Below are 12,535 nucleotides of genomic sequence, written 5' to 3'. Positions count from 1 at the left end.
GACTCAGATCCTTTCGCTAGCCTACTTCACCGGGGTACTGCAAAAGCCAGGAAAGTTCCCCACAATAGCAGGACTATTCCCCCGCTTACAGAATGATCCACTAGGCAGCAAAATACGAACAAGAGAAGGGTATTGCCTGTGATCCTACAGAGCAGAGTTTAGTCAGTAAAGACTTCTGTTTTTCTCCGAGTAGGAAGCACAGAGCTCTATTAAACGCTATTGCTTAGCGTTCTATTTGAATTACCTGCCCATTTCCATTACCCTCTAGAGCAGATCTATCAAGGCACTCTGTCTGCACACATGCAGCGCGGGCTCACAGAACAGTGAAAATAAAGGCAAATTTTAAACACACACATTGCACTAGTATCACCACCTATTAGGCATGGCTGCTGAAAGTTAAAATGCAGCTATGCTTTGGGCTCAGGGCCATGAGGAATATCCCAACAGTGCAGATGTCCTCTCCTGAACATGGCTCAAAGGACAAGGATGCAAAGCTCCTGTTCAGCAAAGGACTTAAGCCTGTGTTTTCAGCTGTATTAACAGACACACAGTTACTCCAGAAATAAAAAGTTACTTTAGACTAGGGGTCTCAAACTCAAATGACCACAAGGGCCACATGAGGACTAGTGCATTGGCCCGAGGGCCGCATCACTGACACACACCCCCCACGCTGCACCCAGCCCCGCCCCCACTCCAGCCCTTCCATGAGGCCCTGCCCCTGTCATGCCTCTTCTCCGCCTCCTCCCCTGAGCACGCAGCTCCCCGCTCCTCCCCCCTCCCTTCTGGAAAGCTCTAAGCCCGCCAACAGCTGTTTGGCAGCGGGAAGCGCCTGGAGTTAGGCGGGGGGTGGGGGGCATGCGGACCTTGGCGGGCCGCAGAAAATAAACCCGCGGGCCGCATGTTTGAGACCCCTGCTTTAGACAATGTACAGTGTAAAGTCTTCCCTTGGCTTGAATAACAATACCTCTCATACAGCTTTTTTCATCCATAGATCTCGAAGCACTTTTCAAGGGAATTAAGCATTATTATTCCCATTTTACTGATGGGGAAACGGAGGCACAGGGCAGGGAAGGGATTTGCTGGAGGTCACTCAGCAGGCCAGTGGCAGAGCTGGGAACAGAACCCTTGTCACCTGAGTCCCAGGCCAGGGTTCTAGCCGGTAGGCCAGGCTGCCTCCCTTTATGGAAAAAAGGGAGCCTGTTTTTACTACTCTGGTGCCTACTGCATGCAAAAGGCAGCTCCTGTTTTTGTGGACCGACACCGGGTGTCCTTGAAAGCTTTGCCCTGCTATGTACTGTAGCTCGTGTGTGCGCGCGCGGTGACCCTCACCGGCCACTAGCAAATGCTCAAAGCAGCACTGGAAGCTTTAAAAGTGGTGGCTGCAGTGTGGGTGCTGCTGCCGACTTGTTTCCCCTCAGGGGAGAGGTCCCCACAGTTGTTCTGGACGTGTTCACCACTGGGTTCCTCGGGGCACCTATTTTTAAGCATTCTGAAACCAAAACCGCTCGGCGAGATAGAAGCCATCCTGTATGGCACTCGGCCCTGGTGAGGGCGTCTTGACCTAGAGGTTAATGCCACCGTTCCCTAACAGGCTCTGCTTTCGGTGCGCGACAGCAGGGAAATCCCCCTCCGGAAGATGAGCCCCCACACAGTGCACGTAAACCCAACGAGCTCCGTCCGACCTGCAAGAGCGGCTCCACAGAACGCCTTTTCAAAGCGATGGCGCCCATTCATCCTCAGGGTAACTCGCTTCACGGGAACGGTGCCGGGGAGAAGCAGCCCTGTGTGTTTACAGGGAAGCTGGTCTTGAATGTGCTGCACAGTAGGCCCTCCTCCAAGCCAGCGTGAACGCAGCTGCAGCAGACGGCTCTACGACTGCAGCCGCTCACCCGTGCGTCAAACACATTTTCTTTGCCTGAGAGTTTACAGTGCTGCAACAGACCACTGTCCAACAGCAGAATTCTCCTCCGCTGATGAGCCACTTTCATAGGGGCACCAATTGACTGCATTATTTTGGCTCTTTTCAAGGCAATATTCCTGTGTGGGAATCAATATGCAGACAACCACTGATGTGTCAAAAGGGCAAGCGTCCCGTTCATATCAATGAGATCTTGCCAAGTTAAAATAAATTACAGGTGGACTTGATCCTGGCTGCCTACAGTTAAGCTTGGAAGGATGAGATTTTTTGTTGGTAACTGTGAGTAAACATGGATTTCCTTGTACACATGGGCGGCAGCGGGTAAATGCGCCCTTGGGGGAGGCTAGCCACCAGCCCAGCCCCCTCTGCCCCGCTCCTTCTGCTCCCCTACCCTGTCCCCCACCATGCGCCCCTGGCCTGGCCCCAGCGCTGGGTGGGCAGCGCAGCCGGAGCCCCCCAACCCGGCCCCAGCGTGGTTCCAGTGCTGGGTGGGCAGGCAGGCAGCACTGCAGGAGTACCTCCAGCCCCAGTGTGATCCCACCGCTGGGAGGACAGATTTTGCGGCGTGTCATGGCCTTGCACACCATGACCTTCAGCCTGCCTGCCCAGTCTCTCGGCCACAGAAGGAAACAGCAGGCAGGAAAGAGCCTGGTGGAGTGTGGGCAGGGCCATGCCAGGCTGTTTGGGGAGGCACAGCCTCCCCTTGCCTACAATACCCACCGCCCAGGCTTGTACACACACAAAGTGATGAAAAAAATGTATCCATTGATGATCATCTAAATGTACAGACAGGCAAGAAAGAAAAACACTGCTTGGGAACTTAGAGTTTAATGTAAGGATATTTACTTTGTATATTTTGGCATGTGATGTTGACAATGTGTGCTTTAATGGTTATAAAACTAGCTTTTTGAATCTCAAGGTCTACCGATTAAATATTTATTGTCTGGCCCCTCCTATTGTCTGGCCTTCCCATAATTTCCCACAACTGAAAACTGAAATAGATAAAAATAGGAAAAATATTCTTAAAAATAAACATTACCACCAGTCAAAATCAAAAATAAAAGTCTAATACTGCCATGCCTACCTATACTTTCCCTTATACGATTGTTTTCAGTTACTTGTAACTTTGTAAGATTAACTGTTTGGTCCGAGACTTTCCATGCTGGGTGTTTCTATTTTGGAAAGTTTCAGCTAAAATGGTTCAGCTGTTTCTGATGACAAGATTAGGAAAAATTTTGTTTTGCCCAAGTTAAAAAAATTTTTACAGCTGTTAAATTGACGTGCTCTAGTGCCTCCGTGCTTCGGGGCGGGGACTACAGTTTTACAGCTGGGGATCCGAGGCAACGAGATTAAGATCATTATCGAGTGTCCATTAACTTTGGGTGCTCAGTTTGCGAGGCCTACCATGTGATCTTCCAGAGAACTTAGCATTATACAGCATTGGAGATGTTGAAAGCACAACTCCAACTAATTTCAGCTGCAGATCTGAGTGCTCAGCACTTCTGCAAATCTGGTCCCAGGTATCTCCAACAGGGCACCCAGAAAACAAGAAACACAATTCATGGCCAACTGAACATTTTGGTGTAAGTGACTTGCCCAGCATCACATAGGAATTCTGTGGCAAAGGAAGGGCTAGAATCCAATTCTCCAGGGCAGCATCCAACTGCCTTCACCAGGAGCCCATTCCTTCTCTCCCTGTAATTCCTGCCTCATCCACTACACACCTTTCAACTGCAACAAGCGAGGCAGGGGACTGACAGACAACAGCCTCCTTCACTACATAACCATGTTTCTCTCCTAGTGCACAGTCCATCCTGTGCACTGAATGAGGCAGAGTTCTGTGGAAGCAATGGCATGTGATCAAACAGTAACATGGATTGGGAACCCCTGACACAAAATACTCTTTACATATGCCAGAACCATAACTCATTAATTTGCTACGAAAAACCTATCAGTTATTCTGATAAACATTAGCTACACTTGATAAAACGTATTAAGGCTAAGAGATTTAGGAGAAGACTTTCAATGGCGCTTGTGCCCTTTGTTTTCACAAGACATAGCTACAAATAAACAATGTAAAAACGCCTGTTATTCATCTGCATTTATTATCTGGGCAATAGCCCTTCTGTGTCCCTCTCCCATAGAGCAAGACATTGTGCTGTGTGGAACCTGCCCGCAGGTGCCTTCAGTAACCTGTAGAGGTTAAAAGAGAGAGAGAGAGAGAGATGCATTAACAGCAGCATGAAGACCTGGCTTGTTCGAACTGTGTTCCTTCTGAGTTCTACTCACCCCTCTGCAGACCTTTCACTGCGTTCCAACCCCGCCCTCCCCCCTTCCTGTCCATCCCCAGCCCCCAAATGGAGCTGTAGAGGAGAACCCAAGGGATGACTCTGGCCTGCAGAAGCCCCATGTGGGACGGGGCAGGAGCTGGAAAGAACACCGCTTGATTTTCACAGCCCAGCTTGGGTTGGCAGGGCTGGCTCTTAAAAAGTATCTAGTTTTTAATTTTAGACTGAGCAACTCTGGTACAGAGTCACCGGAGGGCAAACCGAGAGATGCCCCTAGGGCCGTTTTTACAGAGTCACTCCTAACCCAGCTGCTGCATGTGGAGTTTAAACCTGACATTGACAGGGCTTAGTTTTCTGCATCCCCTCCTCCCATGGTAACTCACCTTCATGCAATGTCAGTCTCTAGGACATCCTCCTGTTTGGTAGGCAAATCTTTCTCCAGCGTTTCCATTTCTTCTTCCTTGCTCCTCCTGCGGCGCTTCCGACAGTGACTTGCAAAGCAAAGTCAGTGATTAACCTAAGCTAACTTGGTTAGTCGCAGAAATTCACTGTCTCTCTCAAATCAGAAATGTTTCCCCCCTACCACCACTTTAAAATATTTTAAGACCCATAGAGCGCTTCCCAGCTACAACGCCCTATATAAACCACGATCAATCCTACTAGCACACCTAGGAGATCATTAACTAGTTGCCACAATTTACAGATAAACATGAGGTCAACTCTCCTCCAACCCCCATTAAAAATCCTTGCAGACTCCCACTGACTTCAATGGAGGTTGAAAAGGGCCCTGGGGCTCCAGTTCAACAAAGCACTGAAGCCTCAGGCCTTCTCAGAAACGGCTATAATTAAATCAGTACAAAACAGTGCCTAGAGCAGCCCTTCCAGAGGTCAAGTGAATTGTCCAAAGCCACAGAGGGAATCCAGGGAAGAGCTCGACTGGAGTTCTAACCCATGTATTCAGACCCACTGCCTCCACCGTTAATTCATCCGTCACTCTTGGGAAGCATCTGTGGGCCCCATTTCTCAGTTGCCACTTGCTTGTATATCAAATCAATGGATAACTTCTGTCCTGTTCAGTGCTTGTTCCAGGTATTAGCAGGCCCTGTATACCGGTGACTCCTTTGGCAGCAGACATTTGCCATCAGTCAGAGGTTCTTGGTGAGTAAGAGGGAGTCCTCCATCCTCAAAACTAAATGTGTAAGATCTTTGGGGCAAGAACAGTCCTATTGTTTACCTGCACAGCGCCCAGAAAAATGAGGCCCCGGACACTACCACGCCTCAAATGGCTCCCCGAAGAAAAAATCCAAATGCTGGCAGGAACCCAGTTACCATTTTCATCTGTCAGGTTGGGTCCTGCGTCCCTTGAAATCAATGGCAAAGCTCCTAGCAACTGCAGTGCTTCAGGATTGGGTCTTGAAAGGGGACAGAGCCAGTGTCAGCTGGCTTGGGCTTGAGGTGGGGGCGGGGAGCTAAAAAGAACAGCGCAAATGTTCAGGCTGGAGCCCGGACTCTGAGACCTGCACCGCTCACTGGATTTCAGAGCCCAGGATCTAGCCCAAACACCTGCATTGCTATTTTTAGCCTCACAACCCAAGCCCCAGGAGGCCGGGTCAGCTGGCCTGGGCTCTGCGACTCTGTGCCATGGGTCTTTTATTGCTGTGTAGACGAATCCTGGGGCTATTAGGAGCAATGAGAAATAACTGTATTGAAAAGCCACGATGAGGACCATCATGAGCGCGTCCCTTGAAGCATTCCTCAAAAGGCTCCTAGTAATGCCCGAAGTTTCCTTTCCAGGCCAAAACCCCCCCGTTGTAGAAGTGGTAGAGGAGTTAGACAGACCTCACAAGTGTTCATATGCACGAGCACAACAAAGAGATGCAAAACACACAAGCATACTTACTGACTGCACATGCATATGCATATTACCAGGCCGATCAGCGCCACCATGGCAACGATCGAGCAAATCACTACCATCTGGCCTTGATCTCCTCTCAAGTAGAATATGTCCACTCGCTCGCATCTTGCGCCCGTGTAGCCTTTCTCGCAGCTGCAAGAGGGAGGGAAAGCGGGACAATATGAAGACTTGACACTGCAACGAGAACACCCAATGGTCACAGGAACGGGCATCAAAGGCCAGGTCCTTCAAACGCGCACAGGGACACAATCGCTGCCCTGTACAAGGGGCTGCCCCAGGAACAGAGCACAGCATGAAGCGTGGCTCCCAGACAGTCCCTCCCCTTCGCTCTGGGGCATGACTATGTTACGTCACTTCCTTTCCTACAGCACCCAGGGTTCCACCACCTGGCTCACAGGTGGGGGTATCAGGCGGAGCAGGGGCCGCACGCCTGGAGTCACAATCTGAGCAGCGAGCAAGAGAGGGGTTGTGCCTCCTTGAGCAAGGGCTGTGACAATCCAGCTCTATATGAGCAAGGCTTTGCAGGATCAGGCCCCAAGTTACTATCCATTGTATCAAAACCTGGGGCCCAGAGGAGCCTTTGGGTGAACCTTGCCACCAGGCTGCTGCAGATGTGGTCAGGGATGGGTTAAAGCCAAGCATAACCTTTTTCAGCTTCAAGCTTGCTCACATATGCCTGGTGGAGCAGGTACCACCCACAGTGTTAATACGCCACCCCTGAGCATAGGATGTCCCTTGGACCCTGGAACTCATCAGGGTGAGCGACACGGGCCGGTGATCAGAGACGGATGGTTTGGTTTTTCCTGCAGGGTCTTGGGCTTTGGCTCTCCGAGGAGTGCCCCACTGAGGACACTTGCTGCCAGCACCACTCACAGCAGGCAGGGAGAGCGCAAACCTGCCTGGAGACCACTCACGCACCAACACAAATCGATACCGACCAGAGACAATCTCCTGTGACAGCAGCAGGGTACCCCGTGTATTCTGGGAAAGAGACCGGCTCATTATCTTGGGCAGATTTCACTGTATTTTCAAATTTCTCAAGGTTAACTGCAGCATTCGCAGGGGTGCTGAGTTACACTCGGCTTGGGACGTGTGGAGTCACTTTCCACCGGTGTGAAACAGCACAGCTGCCAAAAATCACCCTGGGCCTTTACAATCTTTTTGCTGCAGAAACGGAACCTCATCAGCTGACTTGTGACCCAGCCACTACAAGCCAAGTCCCAGTCTCCCTGATGAAGTGCTATCGAAGAGTGAACTGAATTTAAACACCTCCCCAGCTGTCTGGTGAAGCCAATTCCATGCCTTCTGTTCAGAGGGCAAATGAAATCCAGAGTACGTAAGGTACAGAAGTGAAGAGAGCGCACACAGCACACAAAGGGAGAGGGACTCAGGACAAAAATCTTCATCCTGAATCTCTTTGCTTTCCTCCCTTAGGCATTGCGGGGATCAATCCACTGTAATGTCCCTCCATCAACAGCAGTGCACCCCACACACCCCTGCCCTCCCACTCATCTCAGGAAGGCAACTATCAGTGGGAGATTGTTGTGAAAGGGCCTGTCTACACTGCGGGGATTGCACTAGACTAGCTGCAGCACTGGGTATAAGAAGTGGCCTGCATACAGCAAATCTACAGCCAGGGTTTGAACCAATGCCACAGCAAAAGGTGTAGCTACATTGGGGCAATACAAAAACCACCGTGGCTTACACTGGGTCTTCTTCCCACCTCTAGCCCACTTTCCTGACTGAAAACGGTCAGGTGGGAAAAAACCCCATGCAGCACGAGCATGCTAGAAATGCTGCACCTTTTGTCCTGGTGCCGGATATTTGCATTTCTGATCAGGAATCACAATACACCACACTAAGTCACCTCTACCTTTCCCAGTGAGCCCCACCTTATCACTGTGTTGGCTAGATATGTTCAAAGAGGGTTAGATGACCCTAGCAGTATAAACACCTGTGGCCCATCTACACTCGCTCTTCCACGGTTCGTTCTACAGCAACAGCGTGAAAAGTCAGACACAGACCGACTGCAGGCGCTTCTGACTGTATAGTCCCTGGGGCGGGATTAGATTTTTGCACCCTGCACAGGGCAGAGCAAACGGCAAACACTGAACAAATGCACAGTCACCCAAGCACCATCAGAGGAGGTTTTACAAAAGGTTCGTGTGGATTATTGTAATTAGTATTATCTAAAGCTCACTATTCCCCCAAACCACAAGCACCGAGGCACCGACATGAAGCTCGCAGCCGTCATTCTAATAGCCATTCCAGTACAAAGCCCAGCCACTTAGCCATAACTCCATAGGCGCCAACTCCGTGGGTGCTCCAGGGCTGGAGCACCCACGGGGAAAAATTAGTGGGTGCTCTGCACCCACCGGCAGCCAAGCTCCCCTCATCCCCCGCCCCACCAACTCCTTCCCCCCTGAGCACGCCACGTCGCCGCTCCTCCGCCTACCTCCCAGTGCTTCTCAGCCAGCCGCTGTCAAACAGCTGTTTGGCAGCATTAGCACGCTCCGGGAGAGAGGGGGAGGAGTGGGAATGTGGTGCTCTCAGGGGAAGAGGCGGGGGTGGGGCAGGGATTTGGGGAAGGAATTGGAATAGGGGCAGGGAGGGGGCGGAGTTGGGGTAGGGACTTTGGGGAAGGGGTTGACATGGGGGGGAGCTCATGAAAGGGGTGGAGTGGGGGCAGGGCCGGGAGGCAGAAGGGGGTCGAGCAGCCACAGGAAAGAGGGGAAGTTGGTGCCCGTGCATAGCTCAGCAGGTGAGGGGCTGTACGAATGTTTCAGAGGCCAAAAGCCGAGGCTCACACACATCTTGGCCCCACATTCACGAACTGAGGGTAAAAGGTTGTTCAAACCTTGCATCCCACCTTTGCCATGTACCTCTGCAGCTGTCTTCTTGGAACACTTGCAGGGGAGGGATTGCAAGGGGGAAGAACCCTACCCCCCAAAGTCTTCATGGGGCAGCCAATGACTTCCTGCCACCAGGTGTGTGAGGCCATGTCTACACTACAAAATACCCTGACGTCAGCATACCACCGCCGCAGTAATTGCATCGCTTTCGCCCGGACACTTTGCTCCTTGTGTTGGCGGTGCGCGTCCTCACCAGAAGCGCTTGCCTCGATTGCACTGTCAGCGTGGTATGACTCCTGAATGCCATTAACAGTCGCCAGAAACAGTGCAGTGTCTACCTGGACACTGCAGCGACCTAACTACATTGACCTTGACTCCACACCGCTCATGGAGGTGGAGTTAAGTCAGTGTAGTTGGGCAGTTACATCGGCGGGAGCAAAATTTAAGCACAGACACGTCCATAGTTAGGTGGATGTAAGCTGCCTTGCGTTGACCTAGCTCTGTAGTGTAGACCAGGCCTCAGTGTGCACACGTAAGAGTGAGACAAGCAGGATCTCTAGCCCCCACTTCAGCCAGGTACTTATGCCCTCACTTTAAGCACAAGTTGCCCTACTAAGTCAGTGGAATTAGTCACATCCTTAAGGCTAACCGTATGTTATCTTGCTGAGCTGGGGCCTTGGTGAGGAAGTCCTGAATAGGAGCGGCTTGGTTTGGACAGTGGAAAACCTTTCCCCTACTTTCCAAAATCACCAGGGCAAATGCACAATTCCATACACTAGGACTTGGGAGACCTCGGGTTCAGTTCCCTGCTCCACACAGACGCCTGCCTGCGGGCCATGAAGATATGTGCACTAAAGATTGTGAAGCGCTCATACTACAGTGATGGGGCCAGATAAGTACCTAAGACATCCATTTTGAAAGCTACTTGTATTTCTGGTTAAGATGAAAGCTTAGATTATGCAGTCAGTTCACACGCTTCTCATGGATATCATTATTACTCCTTTCGGCACTCAGTGGAATGGAATTGTACATTGAAAGACTTTAACAAGCAAGGAAGAGTAATTGTGTGCAGGAGACCTAACTAGGAAAACTGGAGCATCGTGGGCCATGTAGGAAGTGGCTATAAAATGAGGACACATTCTGAAGTATGCAATGCCCAATATTTCCACCTCTCTCCTGTCCAATTCTTAAAATGCAACCAAAAAAAAAACAACCCACCAACTGTTTTTAAGATACTTTTGTTCATCTTGGAAACTATCTTCACCTTGGACAATTCTCTTCAGGCAATTACAGCAAATGGAGAAATATATTTCACTGTGTGATAACACTGAATGAAGGACAAAACTGTGGTTAGAAAAGCCACACAAGATACCTGTGTTGCATCACGCCCATATTCTTCATAGAAATATTGTTATGATATGAATATGGCATAACTAAGATATGTTTTATGCAAGATGGGTCATGTGAGGTATCACTGGAAAGGTTATGATCTACTGAATGTGTTTATCCAATTTGTATACATGTATCATTTCTGTATCTGAAGTTAGGAATATTGACTATGTAACAATTACAACTGTGTGTGTATTTGGGGGAATGCCCACCAGACAGTCGGCAATCAGCGTGGATGAGCCATTAAGACGAACAATAAGACTTTGAAGATACTAATCTCCCACCTTCCTGAGATGTTGCTTTGACACTGCAGGGTCATGTGATGTCCCCTGGTACAGAGTACCACCTTGGACACTGCTGGTATTTTTCCACTGGAAACAAAGGACTCCCGCTTTATGTAAAGTCTATTTAAGGCTGGGAAGTAAGGCAATCATGGCTCTTCTCTCCATTGCTTCCCAGCCCAAGAAGGAAGACTGCTAAAAACAACTGGAGAAACAAAGGAACTAAGCCGGGGAAAGGCAAGGGCTGAGTCCAGGCTGAGACAGGAGTCTAGCCTATAAAGAGACATAACTGGAACTCTGAGCTGCAAAAACTCTGCAACCTGCCTAAAACAACATTTAGGGTGAGAAATTACTAGTTGTAACCGGTTTCTTTAGTGTATTCAGCTTAGTTTGTGTGTTTTGTTTTATTTGCTCAGTGATCTGCTTTGTTCTGTTTGCTATCCCTTATAATCACTTAAAATTTATTTTTTGTTCATTTCAAAACCCAGTTGTGCAATTCATATCTTGGGGTGGGGGGGAATCTGTGCCTACCTCCCTCCACATTGAGGGAGGGAGCAATTTTTATGAGCTTGCGCTGTGCAGATCTTCTATACAACGCAAGATAATATTTTGGGTTTACACTCCAAAGGAGGTGTGCACGTGATAGCTGGCCATTCCCCTAGCTGAGTCCTCCCACAGAGAGAACTGATCGCAGACTCTGTGTGATTCTACAGTTGGGTGTCCCTACCTGTGTGTGTGTGCTGAAAAGGGGCTTGACAGCCGGTCACAGCAACACAGAATGAGTGAAGCCCAAGCTGGTGGGACAGGCGGGCTTAGTGGGACCCCAGCACATCATGTGGCAACCCTAAAAGCAGGGGTGGGGGGGTCCAACCCATCTCATCCTGGACACATCTTTCACCAATCCAATTCAGAACAAGCTGATCCAGTGTCCCTTCCTGGCAAAGATCAGAAGGGCAGTTTTACCGGAAAATTGCTAGGAAGCAGGACGCGGACAATATTTTACTGGAATTTAACAGCAGCTTAGCTAGAATTGCAGGGGAATGATCAAACCCTTCGGGCTTCTGCAGCATGCAATTTTAGCCCTTCTCCAAGCTGCTTTAGGAAACTGACCCTGCTGCTGTTGACGACAGCAAGAGCTTTGCCGTTAACTGCAATATGAGCAAGATCAGGCCCTTTATGAATATTTTTGATCTCTATTTAAAAATTTGTTTATCCCTGACTAGCATTCAAAGTACCTAGGAAGACAACTAGTCAAGCTTTCTATTTACATTTTCACTGAAAGGAAAGGTTTCACAAAAGGCTCCTTCCCACTATCATCACCTGTGTGCCTCTGTGTTACTGGAAAACCTAAATACTATTTGACACAGAAGGTTTTGCTTGCGTACTTTCAGCCAGCCTGGGAAAGGTTCCAACCTTGAACCAGATTCAAAACTTTCATGCTCTCACGTTTCAATAGGAGCATCTGCGTCACCCTTTCAAAAAGCTCCTGACGCTTTGGAACAACCCCCAGTGCTGAGAAAGCAAGTGGAGGGTTACGTGGACCAAGTTAGTTAGGAGTCAGCATGTGGATAGCTAAAATATTTTCACCATATCAAGCCCCGGCTAGTGCAATTTTATGTCCTTCCCCTTGGTTTGGAAGTTTTACTTACACGCAAGCTGGTATCTCTTCCGACATGACATATCGACATCGCCCTTTGACACAGTAATGCTTGTATTCCTCGGGGCACTTCGAAAAGTGCCCTCTCCGCCGCAACTGCGTGATATTATCTACAAAAACAAGAGAGAGTTTTCAAGAGGACACAAAACCAGGTTTACGCTACGGGCGATCAACTTCACTGCCACGCTCCTCAAAAAACATTTCCGTTCTGTATGTCACATAGGTGGATAAAACG

The 12,535-nt window shown here is 49.5% G+C and overlaps 1 protein-coding gene across 1 annotated transcript in view; it reads right to left on the bottom strand.

Moving 5' to 3' along the window:
- Window positions 1-4,004: 4,004 nt before the first annotated feature.
- The window catches only part of BTC (betacellulin), a 29,354-nt gene continuing 20,823 nt past the window's right edge, over window positions 4,005-12,535 (bottom strand). The window contains exons 3-6 of the mRNA XM_074949918.1: window positions 12,293-12,410; window positions 6,107-6,253; window positions 4,590-4,697; window positions 4,005-4,111 (exon numbers count right to left, since the gene is read on the bottom strand). Of these exons, the coding sequence (XP_074806019.1) occupies window positions 4,592-4,697; window positions 6,107-6,253; window positions 12,293-12,410 (371 nt within the window). The 3' untranslated portion in view covers window positions 4,005-4,111; window positions 4,590-4,591. The remainder of the gene's footprint in view (window positions 4,112-4,589; window positions 4,698-6,106; window positions 6,254-12,292; window positions 12,411-12,535) is intronic.

This window comes from Natator depressus, chromosome 4, assembly GCF_965152275.1.
Source record: "Natator depressus isolate rNatDep1 chromosome 4, rNatDep2.hap1, whole genome shotgun sequence".
NCBI lineage: Eukaryota > Metazoa > Chordata > Testudines > Cheloniidae > Natator > Natator depressus.
Note: the sequence above shows the minus strand (reverse complement) of the source record. Positions and strands in the feature narration are given on the sequence as shown.